Source organism: Parasteatoda tepidariorum, chromosome 12, assembly GCF_982258835.1.
Source record: "Parasteatoda tepidariorum strain Cologne lab strain chromosome 12, Ptep-v5.0, whole genome shotgun sequence".
NCBI classification, from domain to species: Eukaryota; Metazoa; Arthropoda; class Arachnida; order Araneae; family Theridiidae; genus Parasteatoda; species Parasteatoda tepidariorum.
Window position 1 is genome coordinate 36420924 of NC_141766.1, and position 21929 is coordinate 36442852.

A 21929-nucleotide genomic window follows, 5' to 3' on the forward strand; every position below is an offset into this window, starting at 1 on the left:
TTTTGCCAGACCAAAATTTTGCAAATCAGTATTGGCGCTGGCTTACTGCCAATGCATCTTCTCTCTTCAAATCGGATAATTATTTTCTTGCTTGTACAGCATTTTTTGCTTTTTCGATTCTGAAAAAGTAAAATACACTGAAAATTCTGCCTTTTTTAACTTTCTTTATTTGAAAGGGCACCAACTAAAAAACATTGCGTAGAATCAAGCGAACTTTTTCACAAGCAAGCCTTGTTGTATCAGGTATCAAAATTTATAAGGATTATGTGGCTCAAGGGCAAAACTGGCGGTGAAAATATATAATTGAACCCCGTTTTGGGAAGAAAAGAAAAAGAATTTTTTCCCCGAACAAGCCAATATTTAACAAACCTGTGAGAGTTTAATCATGTTATTAAACCTAAGTAACTAAACTCTAGAAATAAGTTTTACATATACAAAGCTAAATGTAGATTTTGTTGTAAATCGTGGAATAATATTGGTTGAATGATGTTCTGAATCTTGGAATGATAAGCAAAAAATGATAATTTTTTGAAACAATGGACAAATTAAGCAATTAAGAGCTGAAGAAACTCAGTAATTTTGCACCGTGTTTCGTCATTTTTGTTTAAAAATGCTTTCTTTTTCTCACGTGTGTTTTCTAATATTGCGTAATTTCACTAATTTTCCTGTAAGGGACTCTTACGAGGAGGAATAATAAACGAGAAGGCTAAACATTTAACACAAATGTCATTGGCGTTACTATTCCATGAAAATCGCTGTTAAACACTGGATTAAAAAAGAGCGGCGTTTTCATTTCTTCTTGTATTTGGTATTAGTGTGATTATTAGTTTATATTCCTGTTGAAACTGTTACTGATTAAGTGTCATACAAAACATCTTCTACAAGTAAGCAATTTTTTATATGATATATATTTAAAGCTCATGGTTTTTACTTTTTGAAAAATTTTCTGTTTTACTTTTTTAAATGAATGCACATGAAGGAAAAAATTCTGATGCACTTAGTGTATTGTATGGTAATGACAGTTCTGGTAAAAAAATCTGATATATAAAACCAAAATATACGATATTTATGCAGTGTGTTTTTAGTATTTCAAAGGAAATTTTTCAGTTCATATGGCAACGGTTTGGCGGAAATTCTGATTTTCAAAATTATAGCTATCCACATATTAAGTGAAAAACACAAATCAGAAAGGTAAATTTAACTGAATAAATGGTTTTTATGCCATGCTGTAAGAAATCGGGGTAAAAATTACCAACGCCAATTACATTCTGCATACTGACAATAAGTTAGTTCAAAATCTCAGTTTCAACGTTATTTAAATTGCATTGAATCAACTATCGCACATAATTTCAGCTTTTGATATTTATAAATCTAATGCACCTGTCTAAATGATAACATCACGTTGAACAGCTTACTTACGTCTCTTATGTGTATTTTGCACAATATGATGAAGTGATTAGATACAGCACACCTTTTCTTTAATATTTTCATTTTTTGAATAGCGTTCTGAAAAGATGTTTTATACTTTTTCACATCCAATGTTTAATAAAGAAATGAATGGGCAGATAAAAGTATGATACAGCCTGGAGGAGTGACTTGGAACCCTATACCTATACTAAATTATCCAAAACTTACTTATATTCAGAAATAATAAAAATTCCTTTGAAATTCACTTCCAATTAAACATGTTATACAAAAATTAAAAAAAGCTTTTATACTTTTTACAAAAATAATTAAATTAATTATTAATATTAGATTAAATGTCCATACCAGCAAAAATATCCAGTAAATGTCCAGCACTTTGGGTGTGCATTATAAGCAGAATTCATTTTACCGTAAAATATTGTACCGTAATTTTTCAGAGATAGTTATTTACTTAGTCATTCAATTATTTTACGGTAATTATTACTGTAAAAATTGCGGTATATCACATTTTTATTCCGTAACATGTTACTGTAAAAATGGATTTTACGGTACTTTTTACCGTACTCCAATTACGGTAAAAAGTACCAGTACTTTTTCAGTAATTGGATCCGGAATTTTTTACAGGGTACCAGACATAAAAATTTCAAAATTAAAAAAAAAAGGAATTTTCTGTTTTTACTAAATTAATTACATTTTTGCTTATTGAGACCCCAGTAAATTATCAGAGTTTTGTGCATAAATTTAGTTTTGTGGATGAAATTAGTTGTAATTACGGTAGTGCATTTTACCGTAATTGCATCCGGAATTTTTTACAGGGTACCAGACATAAAAATTTCAAAATTAAAAAAAAAGGAATTTTCTGTTTTTACTAAATTAATTACATTTTTGCCGATTGAGACCCCAGTAAATTATCAGAGTTTTGTGCATAAATTTAGTTTTGTGGATGAAATTAGTTAGAAAAACGTGTGACTTAAAGCAAAAGAAGAAAATAGAAAAAAATTAGAGAGTTTGGTGAGGGGTAGATAAATAATTTGTTTATTTGTTTTTCAAATTTTAAATTAGACAAAAAACAAAACTTTTAATGATTCGAATGAAAAATCATAGGACATTGCGATTAAAAATATCTATTATTTTTTTTAGAAAATCACAAAAATTAATTTTAACTTCATAAACTGTAGAAACAGTTTTAGAAGCCCCTCCCTGTCAATGAAAGTAACTTTTATAAAAAATAATCATTTGAATATCATTTTGAAGTAATATTTTGCATGTCTTTCATAATGTTTTTATTTATTTATTTATTTATTTATTTATTTTTAAATGTAGATGTGCTTCATCGGCGTTTTTTAGCTTTCCGAATTTATATTTATAATTTTCTGATTTCCCTTTTACTTTAATTTATGATTAGCAGATGTATTGAACAACAAAATTTATTATTTGAAATATGGGTTCCTTCAAAATAATATTATTTCAAGAGGTAAATCATCAAAATGACTTTTAAGTATATTTTGGATACATAATATTTAATCTGTTTTTGACTTCAAAGTTTCTAAATTTCGGTTAAGTAATTGCTGAACTTTTTATTTCACTTTTCAATTTTTGTTTTAAAACTTGAAATAACATGCCTGAAAAAATTAGTGCATTTTAATTTAATATTATTCATGCATTATTGAATGTTTTGTTTTTTAAATGGAATAGATGATTTGAAAATAAATAATAATTTTTGAAGGAAAAAACTTTCTTAAAATTTTCTTAATTACATTGAGTTTGTATAATCTTTTTATTTTTAACTTTACGATTCCAAAGATTCCAAATATTTATATTTGTAGAGTAGCTATAGTATTTTGAATAGTAATATTCAAACCCTGAAATTAATTTGGAAGCCCAAACAGCATTTTTTCAATTATAGCATTATAAATTTACAGTAATATATTATAAATTTATAGCATTATAAATTTATTCATTTATATCTTTTAAACATCTCAAAATGTAGAATAACTTAAGAATACTTTCAAAACTCTTTCAGTGAAGCACTCTTGGTATAAGCATTTTTGTGACATTTTATAGACTTTTTATTTATCTAAAACGTACATGATAAGTTTATAATAGATTTTATAATAAACGGAAACATTTCTACTTTTTTGTAATATTTTATAGACGTTTTATGTTTCTAGAACGTACTCACAGGTTTAAGTTATAATAGATTTTATTATAAAAGGAAACATTTATACATTTTTGCATTTTTTATTGACGTTTCATGTTTCTAGAACGTACATGATGAAGTTATGATAGATTTAATAATAATAGAAAATATTTGTACGTTCTTGCGATTTTTTATTTTCTAAAACGTACGTGATAAGGTTATGAAAGATTTTATAATAAGAAAATAAACATTTTTACGTTTTAGTGATATTTTATAGACTTTTTATGTTTCATAAATTTAAATGGCCGTACGCTATGACAGATGATTTTTTAATAAAATATATAACATTTGTACGTTTTTGTGATATTTTATAACTTTTTAAATTTTAGAAATGTAAATGGATGCATGTCATTAAAGATTTTTAATAAAAAATAAAATTTTTTACGTTTTTGTGTTATTTCATAAACTTTTTACGTTTTAAAAACGTGGATGATAAGGTCGTGATAAATTTTAAAATAAAAATGAAAAATTTTCATGTTTTAAAAATTAAGCAGAGACAATTCTCTGACTCTTTACAAAAAAAATATTTTCATTTTTTATCCCTTAGTTAGTTTTGCTGCGTAAAAGTATTTATGACTGTTTCAGTATAAATATAATGTTTCTTCACATTTTATTAAATAATATATTAGATAAAACGTGAAATAATTGAAGACACGCTTACGAATACTTCCTAATAGGAACTATCTCTCTTATTTCCATGAACATACTTTCAACAAAAGCTATTTTTCTTTAAACTAATCGAATTAAAAGTTATAAAAAGAAATAGGTGAAAAATATTTCCTTCTCAAAGGAATTTTTTTTTAAAAATTAAGATCAATGCTAAGATTGGTACAGACAATTGTTGTCTTTTTGGTCATGCTTCGAAGAATAAATGAAGCGCCAATTTAAAAGGGATAAGTGAACTTCCTGCTATTTATGCTATCTTTTTTTTTAAGAAAAATAATACCAAATGAAGTTCTAAAACTTTCAAAAGATTTTTTAAATACTATTTCAGATATCATAGTCGGGTTATTTTACCATTTCAGTTTTAGAAATTTTATACAATTATTCATCGTGATCATAGAAATTATTTTATTAAGTAATTTCTCATAATATTATATATATATCATAAATATACATATATCACATATATTATAATATATACCATATATATCACGGAAAGCTGTATATGATTAAATGACAAAAACATTTCAAAAAATATAAAATTAAGCTTTATTAAACATTTTTTTCACAAACTTAAACTTAAAATCTTTATTATAAGATTATTTAATTGATTAATATTTTAAGCATTTTTAAATTCTTTTTATCATATTAGTTTTAAAATCATTTTTTTACTTATTTAAACTGGTGTAACTAAAACTTCATTACTTTACATCGGAACCAAGCATGCAAATGGATTCACGATTCCATGTAATCAAATAAGCAACAATTGCGATTATTTAGTTGAAAATATTCGAATAACTATATTATTGTAATGATTAATATCTAAATATTTCTTCACACTTCCTTTAAATCTCCCAAATAACAGCATGCACCAAATTTCTCATTCTACCCGGCGAAAAAAAATCTGGTAAAATTACCGTAATGTATGGTGATGACATTTCTATTAAAAGAGAGTGATAATTGTGGTTAATAAAAAGCAAAATATTTGGTACTTCAACCATTCAGTTGGTATTTTTCCGTTCATATGGTAACAATTTACAGGAAATTCTGGTATACAAAATTATAGTTCTTATTACCACACATTTAGTAAATATACAAAACTAACAAGTAAATTTAACTGAATAAATGGTTTTTATGCCATGCTCTAAGGTATCATGACGAAATCACCGAAATTTACCTCATTTACCAAATTCTATCAGATATTATAAAATCATATTTTATTTTTAATTTTACCAAAATCATCAACAAAGTGTATCGGTAAAAATTACCGAGATATTTATTGCTTTAATTGAGCTTTTTATTGCTACTAAAAACAGTAAATTTTACCATATTCTGGCAGTTTGACCATACTGTTTTGTTAGTCTAGGAAATATTTATTAAACCAAATTTTTTTTTAGGTGAAATATGTTTTTTTGCTTGTTTTATCGTTACAGTTATTAATACACAGGAAAAAGGAAAGATTTAATTATTACAAAAAATTGAAGCTCTCGAAATTATTTATTTCTTAGCTGAAAAGGATAATGAGAAAAATTTGATATTTACAGAAAAGAAACATACCTAATATCTCTAGAAATAAATTCCTTAGAAAAAGTTATATAATTTAAAATTTAGTTGCATTACTTTCATATAATATTTGTGTCATTTGTTTTTAAAATGCAAACATAATTTTACTAAAAATTTTGCTATGCAAAAGCGAACCTATTTTTACCTTTTTTTTCGTTATTTAACATTTTATGTAATTTCAAATATCAATAAAAATACAATTTTTCATTGAAAATTCTGTTAATTACGCATACACATAAATTATTCTACAAGCCTCTACATGAATGTTTCTGTCAGACACAATGCCAATAACAGAAATAAATCTTATAAGAAATCACAAGTAATATATCTTATAAGAAATCACGCGTATAAATTACATTTAATTTGTTATGCAATAATACATAGATTTGATACGAACATTTTTGCGAATACAAAAATTTATACTCATAGTGTCAATTAATTTTTAAGCAGCTGAATGTTTTTCTTCACGGAGAAAAACAGTCTTATAAAATTTTCCTATTATATGGTATTGACATTATTATTAAAAAAAAAAAAAAAACATAACACTGGTTTAAACCAAAATAAAAATTATTCGGCATTTAAACCATTCATTTGAAATGGTTTACCGGGAATTATCGTTCCTATTACTACACATTTAGTAAATGTACATAACTAAAAAGTAAATTTAACCAAATAAGTGGTTTTTATGCCATGTTCTAAGGTATCATGAAATAGTTACCAAATTTTACCACATTTATCAAATTTTATCCCACGTTTAAAAAAATCTTATTTTATTGTTTATTTTATCGAAATAATTATTAAAGCACTTTGGTGAAAAGTACAGAGATTTTTGGTGTTCCCCTAGAACCAGAAAAACGGTAAATTTTACCATTTTCGGCAGTTTTGACCATACATTTTTTACACTGTTCAAAGTTTACTTTTATATATTTAAAGCTTATATAAAGTACAACTATTACAGCGTACCATCCATATGCTTTGAGAAAATCAGCTTGTCGATTTATTTTTAAATAACGTTTTTCAGTTCAATAAAAATTTTTTCCAGACAAATGCTGTCATGAAATGTACTATATTTCAGACAATAAAACTGTCTGCATTGGTGGAGTTAATAGCCAAAGCTAATCCTTGAAAGGTCATTTACTTTTATGTGTCTGTTAGAAAGAAGATATAGAAAACTGAACCATTCATTCATACTTAACTATTATTGTTTTCTTGTTTTACTTTTTTTTCTTCAAATTACGTGATAATCAACTATAGTAAGAGGAAGATTATTAATTTGTTAGCAAACTAAGTTAACTAAGTAAATTAAATATTTAAGCACATTATTCTTACTCAAACATTTACTTATTCAATTAGTATTGTCAGCAACTCAGATGTTAAATAGATATTTATCCTATTTAAAAACAAAGTGTGTGTGTGCTAGGAAAAAAAGAAAAAGTTTATAAAGTAATCAGGAAAATTCTGTGAAAACTTTGAGGAAAATAGCAATTTTTTTTCCTTTTAATACCAAGGACAAAGTGACCACATCTATTGTTTTTATTTGCTAAAAGCTGAGCATAATACTATAATTTTGAGGACAGTTGAATCTCATGACAATGTTAAAAAACGGGAAAGCGTGTGTAACTTTCGACTCGAAAAAGAGAAAAAAAAAAGTTGCACTTTTTTTAAATATTGAGGAAGTATGAGCACACATGATCGGTTTTGTTTGGAGAAATGGGTATATATTGACATAATTTCAGACATTTAATGCAATAATTTCCATAGAAATTCAAGATTGAAACTATTTAATGAAATGACAGTGGCATACAATGATTTTATTTAACATTTTTTGCATAAGATTTCTTATCAATATTAACTGTAATTGCACGTATTTGTCTGTTTTAATTTTATTTATTACATACTTTGAAGGATTTTTATATTATATCATTACTGTTGTTTTTTCTATAGGTTAATGTTCATTATTGATTTGTATTTTTAACTATTGATTTGTATTCTTGATTTTTGTTTTAAATTATGAAAAAAATATTAGTAAATTATTTAAATAATTGCAAAACAAAAAAATTTCGTACTAACATAATATTGTGTGTTTATATCGTTTTTATCTTTCGAAATAAAGTAATATGCTTATAGAAAATTGTGAACAAACTAACAAATAAATAAATAAGAACACAGTTAATTCGTGTTTAAGACTGGTTAGAAAAAATTTGGTATTAAGCTTAAAAATCTGAAATATTTTGGTGAATAATTCAAGAAGTTTGAATAAATATGTTGGACTTGGGGCAATGTAATGATGTGCTACATTTTTAAATTGTTCAACAGACTGTTTTTGGTGAAAAGTACCATAATTTCCACATAGACAATGAAATATCACTGTGTGCTACGCTCTTATCTGGTAGAAAATGCGGAAGCATAATTATCTATCTGGATATTCACTCTTAGAAAATCGGTTCAACACTGAACCATAATATCAACTCCTTGCGCAATATTGCGGTGCAAACTTTCTTCAATTTTTATAAGGTGTTAAAATGAACCATAAATCCGTTCAAGTTGAAGTATGACGTTGTGCAAGTACGATAATATGGTTTTACTCAGTTCCATATTAAGCTGTAATAATTAAGAAAAGTTTAATGTAAAAACGTAAGCTTTTAAAAACAGTGTAGCTTTTATTATATTTTTCTAAGCTCTTCATCTGCACAGATAGCACTTTCTTTTACGTTCAAGTTTAAAAATTTTGATTCTAAGCTTTAATTATTTATTTATTTATTTATTTTTACTTAATGGCCAGAACTTGAAACTGAAATTCAGCTTAACTTGTTTACGTTTCAACATTTATAAATCTATAGTTCGAAAGGTTTTCAGACCAATCATATGGAGACCTGCAGAGGATTATGAGATATTTCACCTTTAATGACCTCATAATACGATATAGAGAAAGCCAAAAGATAAAAAATGTCATCACCGTATCTCAGTATAGCTCTTGTTTGAGGAAATAGTTTTTAACCTTAATTTTTTACACATCTTTTCAACCTTGATTATGCAAGTATTCTTATTTGACCTACTGATTGCATTGGCAAAGTCTGGGGTTTATATTGTTTCTTTAAGATAAGTAATTCTCATATTTGAAAATTAAGTTATTCAAAAATAAATTATAAGTTGATGGAAAAAAATTGTAACGGTATTTCGGGTTAATATGTTTTATATTTCAAACAATGAAATAGAATAAAAAGGTATTTCTTTAATTATTTATATAAAATTATCATGAATCAATGTTTTGCATTGATTTAAGTACCGTATACTAATATAAATATAATTCAAGCGTAAAAAATTTGTTTAACGTTTTAAATTACTAAGCCTAAAAGAAATTGATTTTTACAAATAGTTAATAAAAAAACCATCGTAAGCCTATTTAGAGTTAATGTGTCAATTTTTCAAACTCTGAAGTGAATTAGAATAGTATTTCCTTAAGCATTTATACAAAACTGTCATAAATCTATATTTTGCATAAATTAAAATATGAAATATAAATATAATTTAAGCGTACGCCAAAAATGGTTTAATATTTAAAAACACTAAGCCTTAAAAATTGTTTTCGATTCGATAGTCAATGACAATCTTCAAATTTAAAGAACAAATTAAAAGATTCGAGCATGATAGGAACGAAATTTTCATAAAATCTGAGTTTTGCATTAATCCAAATTTGAAATATACATTCAATTTCACCCCAAAAAATGCTTTAACATTTTAAATTGCTAAGCATAAGAGTAATTATTTTTTATGAAAAGACAATGTTCATATTAAAATGAGATACTCAGGTACTGTAAAATTTGGCATAGTAGGATTTCGAGCAAGAGCTATAGTGAGCAAATTTCTTATAAAATAAATGAGAGTAATTATATCATAAGAAATTATTACGAGAGAGAAATAATTTCATATGAATAAAATTTATTTCTATTGGTTCATATATAATAATTTCATTCTTAGATATTTGTATTTCAATAGAGTAAACAATATGTTACAACTTGCAGCTCAGTCGACTCTACACCTATTAAATTTAAATTTATTTCCTTAAATGTTGTGAAAAAAAAGATGTATTTTTTCCAAATTAGTCCATAGTAATAAGGTTCATTGTTCTCTTGATATTCCTGATGAAAATTATTTTGTCCTTATTTTTTTTAGATTTTTTTTCTCAAGATAATCCTGATTTTTTTGTGTTCAGAACATCCCATTCTCTACGAATGTAAATTCGGTATCGGTTTTTAAAATAATTAATTTTGAATAATCGAAGGGATTTGTATTTTTAGAACCAACGTCTTTTTTATTTTAATTAATAATATTAGTAAAAATTGCAAACTTTGGTATTCAAACTTAGGGACTATTCGCATGGTTCAAGTATATAACCTTAGTCGCACGATTCAATACTTCAAACTTTTTGATAATGCAATCATTTTAAGAAAAAGAAACTCAAAAATATTACATGTCTAAATTTATATCATAATTAATTTAGGGTTCATACTCTTATTTATTTTTTTATCTGAAAATCTAATAAAAAATCTTGTAGAGTGGAGTTCTATACTTTCTGAAATATTGATTCGTGAAATATTGTTCTCTTTCATTTGATTTTAAAAAAAATAGCTTATTCCAATTAAAAATACAGTATCATATCGTTGAATTTTTAAATGGTGAATTGAGAATCATGCCCTAAATTAATTTTGTAAATCAGCATTTTCACTGTTTTTTCTTCGAATTTATAGAAACCCTACTTCAAAATAATTTAATTAAGAAAGCCTTAAATCGGACTACAATTTTTAATTAAATATTTATATGAAGGATAATTGACTAATTGAAACTGGCTACTTTTTAATGCGATAGTATTCTAAAATTTTTTATTAATTGATCTCAAATTATTATGAGTTGTTCAGTGTTTAACAAATAAATTTATTCAGGATTTGCTGAAACTTCCTGCTCTAAACAAAGTAATTTACAATATTACAATAGTACATTCATTTTTTTTTGCTGTAAAATTTGCCTTTATTATACTTAAGTTAGGCAAATTATGCTTTCCTTAGTTTGTTTGTCCATTTTAAAAGTAATCTGTGTCAAAAATGTCCTGAGTTTTTCTTTGGCCCACTACGGAGTTTGATAGCAATGACAAATTCACCTGGTTATTTTTATAACGAAAGCATATGCCTAGATATTTCTTGGAGGGAGGGAATTGCATATAAAATGAATAAAACTTTGCATTTGGATAAAGTTTTTGAGCAAATTATAACATTTATTTTAATTTTGTGCAGATTTATGAGTTTTTAAAACGAATATTAATAAATTATTGAAGAACCAATCTTTCAGAAATAATCTGTATTTTCTTCAGCGTTTAATATAAAAAGAAAGCAATTATGAGATTTTTTGTTTTATTATTGATAATGACTTGTTTAAATTTTTAATAATTCTACTACAACTTTTCATCTGTTTTCAGGGCAATTGGTTTCAAGGGAATGAAGAAAATTTATGCGAAGACGAGTCAAATGTAAGTTTATCGCAAAATTTTTTTGTTTCATGTAAATTGTCTTATTTAAACCCATTAGTGCCAATAGTCCCGTTTTTGAGACGATTCTAAAATTACATAATGTAAAATCACGAGCCGTGGTGGCTTACACTCTCCACCCAATGAGATGACTCAGATTCGGATGAATATGACTGGTTGATACAAATTCTACTCCTGTATCGTAGTGATTACAATGCAGAATTAAAATTTTCTTAGTAGTAGACGGATCATGAATTTCTTGCATCATAGTGTGGAAGTTTAATTATTTTTGTTAGTCAATTTTAAACTGCTGCACGTGAAAGTTATTGTTTTATCTTTATCTGAATCCGGTTTGAGTTTAATTTGAAAATTATTGGTTCGAAATTTTTTAATTAATGTGTAATGTTTCAATGGATTTAGTGAAGTTAAAAAGTTTTCTGGTCGAAATCATTATTTATTTCGAATTTGAATCCAGCATGATTGTATTAAACAACGATAAATATTAAAGAAATTTTAATTTTTATTATAAAGTTTAATTGAATCATCTGTCTTTTGCTGATAAAAATTCACCAGTTTGTAAAATTTCCCAGAGTAACACTACTGAAAATAAAACCAAAACTGAAAACGAAAATCGGAATTGAAAACCACTTCCGATTCTTTTGAGCTATGAGACAAGCCTCACGGAATTTCTGCTTCTGATTTGTTTTGAAGAAGCCAAACCTCCGAATACCGACAGTGAACGATGTTTCGTTCCGGTGAAGTTAGAGATGGAGAACGGTCCATTAAACTTTCGTATTTTGCCACGAATTGTTTTCGAATTTTGGAATATGTTTTAACTATAGATGTCATCAATCGAGGACGAGAATTACTGCATAATCCATTCACAAAACATGTAAATATCTGTGCAATATGTTTATTTTGAATATTTGTTTCTTTTAATTGTTTCTCCGCTTTTAAAATGAGAATTATGTTAGTTTCTTTTGAATAGTTCATTTTTATATGCTGTGAACTACTATCAAAATGTTTAATATAACTTAAATCATCATTATGAAAGTATATATTTTTGAAAAGTGTTGATCGCAAAACTTTTATAGGCAGCAAGTTGTGTTGAAACTACCAATGACAATATAACCAACATGCTTAAAGTTCCAACTGATAATCAGTAAGTACATTCATATATTTTTCATTTGAGGCTTTATGCTAATTTATTTTCATTGTCTAATGCCATGACCTTTGACTGTCAAATGATTTTCATCAAATTGCAACTGTCCTTCAGGGATTATGAACTTAACAGTTAACGGGAGTACTGTTAACTGTCAAAAATAATATATCTAAATACCAATTCAATGTTTTCATATTGAAATAACAATTATCTTCCTATAAAGATTGTAATGAATTTAAATTTGAGGATGTCTAAATTTGAAAAAAAAAATATTAAGTTTGAGTTTCATGTTAATCAAAATTGTTAAAAAAAAATAAACAAATGAAATAAGGTGCTTAAATTTGTTTGGCAGCTAAGAAAAAATACAGAAATTTGAAATATGAATTTCGGATAAACCTATCTTCATTTGACATAATCTGTAAAGATTACTAGTTAGATTAAAAAAAAAGGCCAATTTCTTCTTAAAAAAACTAAATTTTTTTCTTCCTTTTTTTTTATTTCAAGCATTTTTTAATAGCTGGATTTTTATCTCCATAAAAGTTGTTGCACTATATTAAATTTGTATGCCAATTTTCTTTTGTAATTTTAATCTAGTTTAGCTAAGAGAATATTAATGAATTTTAAGTTCAGTGATATGTAAAATTTTGAAAAATTAATCATAACTCAATCATATGATGCTAAAATTTATATAGTAAATAAATTTTAAACAGCTGAAATTTATTTGTTTGAAAGAGCTAAAATCTTTTAAAAAGTTTGAAAAGTATTGTATAAACAGAAGTTTGATTAGACAATACTTTATTTTTTGTTCTTGTTATTTTCACAAAAATATTAAACTGCTTTCCATGTCAATCACATTTATAAACTAGTAAAATTAGGAAAGAAATAATATTTTTTTCTTTCAATGTCAACTTTCTTTTAAAGTTTATGTCGCCCATGTAGAAGAAGTGAAATAAACTTTTCAATGAAGCAAGAGTAAATATTTAACTGTTTAAAAGTGTAATCTAATTTAAATAATAGTTTTAATGTTTTAGCAATAATAGAATAGTATTTTTTTATAAAGAATTTTATTCCAGCAAGATAATTAATTGTATTCTAGCCTTCTTGGAAGATATGAAATTAAATCTCCTTCAATGAAGCAAAATCAAATATTTAACTGTTTATAAGTGTAATCTAATTTAATTAGTAATATTAATAGTAATCAAGGTGATAGTAATAGTAATTTCAAGCAATAATATATTAGTATTTTTTTAAATAATATATTATTTTTAAATATTATTGTAATTTATTGTAAGTGAAAAATTGGAAAAAAAATAAATTTAATAAAATCCTTAAGAAATTAAAATAATAATGTTTGTTGTTCTAGAATATTTTTAATAAATGAATTGAGTGAAACCTAATTTTATAATTATATAAAAGAACTGTTGAAATATTGTAATTAAATTTTATCAATACTACTAAATCACCAAAAATCATAATAAACATACACAGTGTTACAAATCATATGTTAAATTCGCAATTTCAAAAAACATTTTAATTTTTAAAATCAAGTTATGCAAGAGAAGTATAAATACTCTAACAGGTTTTTAAATAATAGGATATATAGACATAAAAATTCTGTTAAAAATTGAAATTAATAATATGAAAGTAATTATTATTTTTTTTCTATAAATGTAGATGTCAGAAACTTCTCTCTGATACTCTATGAATTTAATTTGCTTAATTTTAAGTTTTTCTTAAGGAGCATTCTCATTGCCTATTTTTTGCATGCTTAAAAAATGCATCCAAATGAATTGATGAGTTTTTCTTGGCTGTATATTTTTCACCAATCAGGTCCTCATTCACATTAGAAAAAAATTGTAGCAACGTTAATGCTCCTTTATAATACTTAGTGCTAAACAGTTGTATTGGCCATTTTTGGTTTTCAGTTTCTTCTGGTATTTTGCAATTTTTTTTCAGTATCTTGAAAGAAATAGGACAAAATGCTAATTTTGAGTAATAATTACATGAATTTTTTTTTTTGGTTTTCTTTTTGTAGTAACTATTATATTCTATTTGTGAAAATAATGATGTATTTTTTTTTATGTGCTCTATGATTTAAAAAGTATATCACTTCTTTTAATTTTTTAAATTCAAATTATTTGTTTTAAAAAGTGTTAAATACATTGAAAACATATTTAGTATAATAAAAAGAATATAAAATAAATTGGTTACATGTAAATAATTACATGTACTTTATTTTGGTTTTCTTTTAATAAAAAGTATATTCATTCAATTTATCAGAATAATGAATTCAATTTTATATGTCAAATAGTTTTTTAATGTAAAACACTTTTTAAACATGTGAATTCAAGTCATTAGTTTTAATATGTTTAAATACTATAAAGAAAAGGGTGTTTTATGAAAACAGGCGTATTATGTTAAAAAGAACACTTAAAATTTGTTTAAAAATATTTTTAAAACATCGAAGTTGAATTTTTAGCTGTTTAAAAAACTGCTAGCTCTTGATTCTTTAGTAAGGCTGCAAAATATAACTATATAATCATTCAAAAGTAATAAATTGTTTATTTACTTTAATTGTAATTAAAATGTTTTGATATAAAAATTAAGTGAAACATCATTATGTGTTTCACAAGAATGTGGTAAATTAACGTGAAAGAATGTATAGTTGAATAGCAGTAATATTTTACAGTATGTACATTGAAAATTATTGTAATAGTACAGTACAGAACCCGTTATCCGGAAATTAGAAAACCGGAAAATCAAAAAACCGGAACGAAATTCAATAAATTTTCCCGCCATTTTTAAAAAAAAAAAAATTTTTTTCCTCATAAGATTTCAGGATTTTTCTTTCTTTTTTGAAAGATGTTTACCTTACCATCATTTTGGAAATAATCATTAGTGTATTACTTCATTCTTCTTGTGTGATTCTTCCGCGGATTTCCGCTTTTTTTTCAGATTTTTCCATTTCTCCCGCTGATTTCCGCTGAAATTTTTTTTTTGCACAAGTTAAAATATTTTATGAGGAATTAAATTTTCCGCGAAGCGAAAGTATTTAAGTCCTCATTCCTCCCTCAAACATTGATTTTCGTATTTACCTGATTTAAAAGTTGAACGTTGTGATTCTTAATCAAGCGATTTAAATGTCCAACTACTCTCATCCCTGATAAATTCAATTTATTGAAATTTTAACAATTTAAAAATTTTTTTAAGGGAGAAAAATAATGTATAGCTGTTGTTTTGAATTGATTATGCTTATGTCAACAAAATAATCAGGGCTATATTGAAATGAGATATAAATGAAGCAAATATTTTTTTATTGTGCATTTAAAATGAAAATAAAATGATTTTTAATTATATTTATAACGATCCAAGTATTTTAAATTGTACTTTTTTTAGTACCGATTATACAATATGATTTTCATATGATAATGAGTTATAAATAAACTTAAAGATTGTTTAATTTAAATGACATGAAACTAGATTTACTGATCTTTGTAAAATATGTTTCATTGAATTGTGAAGTTATAAATTTTTTTTTTTTTTTAAAGTGAAATGCTTTTATCTTTTTCAGAAATGCTTCCATTTTTGATAGATTCTGCCACCAAATATCATTCATTATTCATAAAGAGAAAGTAATTACATATCCAGATGTTTCTGAAAAGGTTTTGGTTGCAGACAGGTAATTATTAATAATATTAATTTATATATTAAAGGTAATTATTTACTAAAAAATATTTCTGTTTGATATTGTGTGTATTTTTAACAATGTGTTTTACTTTTTCTTTTTATTTCTAGTATTTAATTAGTTTTTAGATAATAAATGGTTATAGGGTTGAGTTAAAACTTTCCATGCCTATTTGAAAACATTGCTTAAGGGATTATAAAACTCTTGTCACCAAATCTTCAGTTACAATTGCTTACACCTATTGGTTATTGCTTGCCATTGTTAGCCTGACTTCAGACTTATAAAAACAGTCTCCTTGCACCAATAGCCTTAAAAATGCTCCAGATTTATATCATTTCTGTCTAGAATAGCTTTTAAGAAATGAAAAAAAAAATCTTTTGCCATTAAAAGCCAAACATAACTTGCCTGAATTTGGACCCAAATCTGCGAGCAGCTTTAGCTTGACAATACATTCCAAATAACAAGTTTGTAGAATTCAAAATGAAAAAATTGAATTATTGATCTTGTGACCAGGATGTAGTAGAGGGAATGGCATACCTCCATTGGTTTTTAAGCAAAACCATACTTAGTTAATTTTGCAGTGTTTTATTGGTTGTAAAATTTGTGAATGGTTAATATACAATTTCTTGTAAAATATTTACTATAATATTTTTTTCTGTAAAAGTAGGCATAAAAGTAAAATTCTATCATTGTTGCTGCTGCAGGCATATTTGAAAGAAAATACATAAGTCACCAACGGTTTACATCCTCATTCCTCCTTTCATTAAATATAAATAAGAAAAATCTTACTTTAAAGTGCTTACAATTTATAGAATTTTAAATCAAATACAGTTAGGAGCAAAGATTACAGAAAAAAAAAAAGGGAGGGAGAAAATATAAAATAATTTGCTATTACAACTTTGTGAGGTTAATTTCCCTAAATCTGGCAGTTGTCTTAATGTAATATTGCCATGCTTAACAGTTATTGTTACGTATTATTTTATTGATAAACAAAAAAAAAAGCTTTTTTTCTTTCTTTAGTGACAGACAATAGTTTATCTTTATGTATTTTAAAAATAACAGAAATAGATTCTATTATTCTAAAGTGCTTCTAATATAAGTTTGTGGTTTCTTAGATATTATATATTATAACTGTAGGTGTTTTGCATTCTAAAGTTAACTGTGCTAATTTTTTTTTTTTTTAAAAAAACAGGGTAAAATCTGCAATCAAAACTTCAGTAATGGAAGATTTAAAAGGTAAGAAGAAAATTAATATTTATAATATTCTTAATGATAAATTATCTTGTGGTATTTTTATAAGCAATTTAATACATTTTTTGAAAGCTGACTTTTTGTTTTTGACTTGTAAACTTAATATTTAATAAATCTTTTTAAAATATAAATGTTAGTTATAATAATACAATAGGAACACTTAATAAATTTTGAAAAATGAAAAGCTTAAGTTTGTTATACTTATATATACATATATATGTCTATACATATATATCTAAATCTATATCTATGCACAAAGTTCTCCCTCGGAATAAAATAGGGCAGGGTGCTTCCTCACAGAAAAGGGCACTTTGAATTTTGAAAGGGCACTCACTTAACATCGTAAAAATTTATCAAATTGTGTAATATTATGTGAAAACTGAATTTGATCCTCCACAATTTTTAAATTACACTTTTATACTATTTTATGTATATATTTCGAAAATCAATTTTCAACACATTATCAAAACAGGAGAAAAAAATTTTATTTATAAAAATAATTAAAGGCATGTTAAAAGACAATCTCTGAGCATAATTTTTTTAAAAAAAATTTTCAAAAAAAAAGTGAACTAAAAAGGAATGATTAATTGATAAACATCTTGGAAAGCTTTTTTCTATAATTTAAATTGAAAATTATGAAAAAATGAAAATTTAAAGGGGATTTTTTTATTTAAAAAAAGGTATTTGTTTCAATAATTAAAATTTAAAATCACTTAAAAAAATTCATTAATATATCCCTCCCTTGAAAAAAAGAGAAACTTATAAAAATTTAACCATTTGAGAATAATCTTAACAAAGTAAATATTTGTAATAGTAATCAGAATTAAACCTTTAAGCCGAGATACTTTTACCAGTGTGTAATTAATATTTAAACAGTGAGTTATTTATTTATTCTTTTTAAATGGAATATGAGTAAAAAGGCAGTATTTTTAAGTGATGGCAGCTTACTTTTACAAAAAGGGCACATTTACAGGGAACAAAGGGCAGATAGGGTCGGCCGCCCTTCTAAGCGTGCTTAGGGAGAACACTGATATATATATCCTTTAAAATTTTTGTTTCTCCTTATGTCTTATTAACATTTGTTAAAAAATTTTTTCATGATGTTTACCAACTTATTAAGCATTATAAATAAATTTTTTTACATCTTAAATTTATATAACATTTTGTTATATGAGTGTTGTATATACTTTCTATATAGCTGTTTATGGATAGTTTTCTAATTGATAATTAGTAATTCCTTCCATCAATAATAATTAATAATTCTTAATTTCTTCGTTATTACTTAAATTTTTTTTACATTTTAGGTCATGACAATAGTTCTGATATTATAGCTGCTCAAGTAACTCATAAGCAAAGAGCAGTTCATGTCCTTCATCAAATGAGATCATGCATTTCATCATTTTTACTCAAGTATGCTGAGTTTTATCTATTTTTATAATTATTATATAATATTAATTATAACTTAATTTTGAATATATTTTTCAAATTTTATCTTGTTTTATTGTGTTGAAGTAATTCATCTCTGATTAAATTTTTTTTTTTTTAGAATTGCTGCCTGGGTTATGTATAAATTGTTAGGAAAGATGCTTGATGGTATTGAAGTACGTAGAGATCAAGTTGAGACTCTCAAAAGAGTATCTGAGGTTTGTAACTTATTTTTATTTTATTTAAATTCATTGCATTGATTGACTATTATATCTAAAATATTTCTGTTTAAAAATATTTTTCAAACAGAAACACTTACTTAAATTTGAACTTATGCCAGATATTGAAAACAAAAGTAAATATATATTTACTTTTACTATATATATACTACTATATATATATATTTACTTTTGTTTTGGATATCTGGCATAAGTTCAAATTTAAGTAAGTTACATTCTACAATTTAATGAATTTTCAATAAATTATGATCCAATTGTTTTAGGAAAAAATTCCAATTATTTACTTACCACTTCATAGAAGTCATCTGGATTATATTCTTGTTACTTTCATCCTTTTCATGAATGATATGAGAGCCCCTTTAGTGGCAGCTGGAAATAATCTGATGATACCCTTTTTTGGGTAAGTAAGCTGTTCTAACTATTAAATCGCTATCATAATTAATTATCTTTGACTTGATTGTGTAAGCAAAATAAAGTGTCAATTGTTAATGATTTTTTGAAGAATAAAATAAGAAAAAGTTTATTCATTTTCAACTCATAATTTATTTCAGCTCACTTCTAAGAGGTCTTGGTGCTTTTTTCATAAAAAGGAAGTTAGATCCTCAAAATGGACAACGTGATTTTGTGTATCGAGCGATTCTTCATACAGTAAGTATACTAGAGTTTGAGAAAACAAAGTTGTTTATAAATATAATTTCCTTAAAGATAACTTTTATTTTATTTTAAGTTTAAAATAAATTTGTGGATTTATGTTTAAATTAAGGTTGTAGTTATCTTTTACCTATTTTTTAATGTATAAATAGTTTATTGATATTAAGTTGTTGTTTCCTCAATATAAAAGTAATTAAGTTTGAAATGAATAATATAAAAAAAATGTAGTACACTGTTATTTTGCTTATTGGAAGATTTAAACATAAATATTCGTATATAATAAAATTTAGGCAGTAATTTATATGAAAAAAGTTGCTTACAAATGATGCACTATTTTGCAATCAGCTTTAGTTGAGTTGCTGTATTTATTGCAATAAAACATAGTTAAGTTAACTGTTTCCATTCCTAGCATATCCTTTTTTTCTCTGCAAATATAGTGCTCCCTATTTCATTTGTCCATCTTGAAGCAAAAGTACAAATTATTAAATTAAGATTGTTCACTGTATGAAAGCAATGTTAATGGTATTTAAGCCTTAAAATTTAGTGGAATCTCTTTTTCATATAGTAACAAGTTTTATGTCCTTATAAATGTATGCATATGCAAGTTTGATTACAATATATAATTTTCCCTTTTTAGTATATGGAAGAGAGTTTGAAAGCTGGGCATAGCTTAGAATTTTTCATTGAAGGTGGTAGATCTCGAACTGGAAAAGCTGTTTTACCTAAGGCTGGGTTGCTCTCAATTGTAGTTGATACCCTGATGTCAGGTAGATATTCTTATTTAGATAAAATTTAGAAGATAGTGTGTTATAATTTTAATAATTAAAAGTTATGTGAAAATATTTTTCTCTTATTATTTTCTTTAAGTTCATAATCTAAAATGGTATCTCAATTTCAAATAATTGATTCTGATAGAAAATTACTTGTTTTTTGAAAACCTAGTAGTCTTTCAATCACTTTCAACTAAGGTCCGCATTAACAGTTAAAGGTGTAATAAATAAGTATCTTGCAAATGTCCCTTAATTGATAATAATTTTATTTTTTAAAGCAGTGTTTTTAATTCACACTATTTTAAAATATGTTATAAACTTTGTTGTTTTCTTCATTAACTCTATTTATGGAGACCTTTAACCCTTCACAATTCAGTTTTGCTAATTTACCAAATTTCATTAAATTGGAAATAAGAAAAGATAACCCACTTGTTGTGGAATTTGACCAGCAAAAGATCTTTTTTCCTCATAAATAAAATTTCTTGTTGCCGTACAAACTATGCTTTTTATTGAATTCTTAACGTAGTATATTTGGAAAACTGCATTTGTATATACAAGATAGGACTTTTTATTTTCCTTCTAATTTAAGAATATATATAAATAATTTTGTCCATAGATAAATATTTCATGCAGGCGTAAATATCTTTGTGTAAAAAATTAAGTAAATATTACTTGCTATACAACATAAAACATTTATTATATTTATCTTTTGAGCAGTTGGTAAGTTTATTTTGTTTTGGTTTTTTAGTTATTTGCTAGTTGTTACATATGATCAAAATTCAATATTAAAATGGAATAAAAATTAAGGTTTACATAAATTTTATTAAATTTCCCTCATAATTATCTGAAATTTAAATTACTAGATTATATACCATTAATAGATTTCTTTTAGTGCAGATATCTAGACAGTATAGATAACCATTAAAAGATATTTTTAACTAGTTTTAGAGTAAAACCTTTACTCTTTGGTTGATACTGCTTGTAGCATAAAAGCTGTGAAAATTAAAATCGGCATGATTCTGATTAAGTATTGTGAGATTTTAAGAATCGGCTGTGACACTTTTGTTGTGAATGTTACCGATTTCTTCAAGCATTTCTTCATCTTGTTAAAGCTACTTGAATTTGTTAATATTTTCTTAAGTTAAAATATTTTTATGCGTGCCTGAAACATGATAGACTTTCACATTGAAATTGAAATATGTAATAAAATTAAAATGCGGAAAAAATATTTTTTATATATTGAGTAAGGAACAGAAGGAACTTGTTATTATGGTTTTCCTCATTTTTGGAACTTAAATTAACCTCGATCGGTCGTTTCTAAGGGGACTATTCATTGCATATAATAGATACGGGAAAACAACAAATGTGAGTCGACAA

General features: G+C 25.1%; 1 protein-coding gene across 9 annotated transcripts in view; it reads left to right on the forward strand.

Moving 5' to 3' along the window:
* Nucleotides 1-21929, forward strand: part of LOC107455119 (glycerol-3-phosphate acyltransferase 1, mitochondrial) — a 112757-nt gene that overhangs the window by 76405 nt on the left and 14423 nt on the right. For 7 of the 9 annotated variants that reach the window (XM_071188268.1, XM_016072571.4, XM_071188270.1 and 4 more), the window contains 9 exons: nucleotides 11322-11372; nucleotides 12464-12531; nucleotides 16103-16210; nucleotides 17409-17452; nucleotides 18772-18877; nucleotides 19014-19110; nucleotides 19395-19531; nucleotides 19683-19779; nucleotides 20420-20549. In XM_071188268.1, coding sequence (XP_071044369.1) covers nucleotides 11322-11372; nucleotides 12464-12531; nucleotides 16103-16210; nucleotides 17409-17452; nucleotides 18772-18877; nucleotides 19014-19110; nucleotides 19395-19531; nucleotides 19683-19779; nucleotides 20420-20549 — 838 coding nt within the window. Of the gene's footprint in view, nucleotides 1-699; nucleotides 885-11321; nucleotides 11373-11585; nucleotides 12262-12463; nucleotides 12532-16102; nucleotides 16211-17408; nucleotides 17453-18771; nucleotides 18878-19013; nucleotides 19111-19394; nucleotides 19532-19682; nucleotides 19780-20419; nucleotides 20550-21929 lie in introns of those variants that run through there. The other 2 variants (XM_071188272.2, XM_071188271.2) reach the window with 2 other exon arrangements.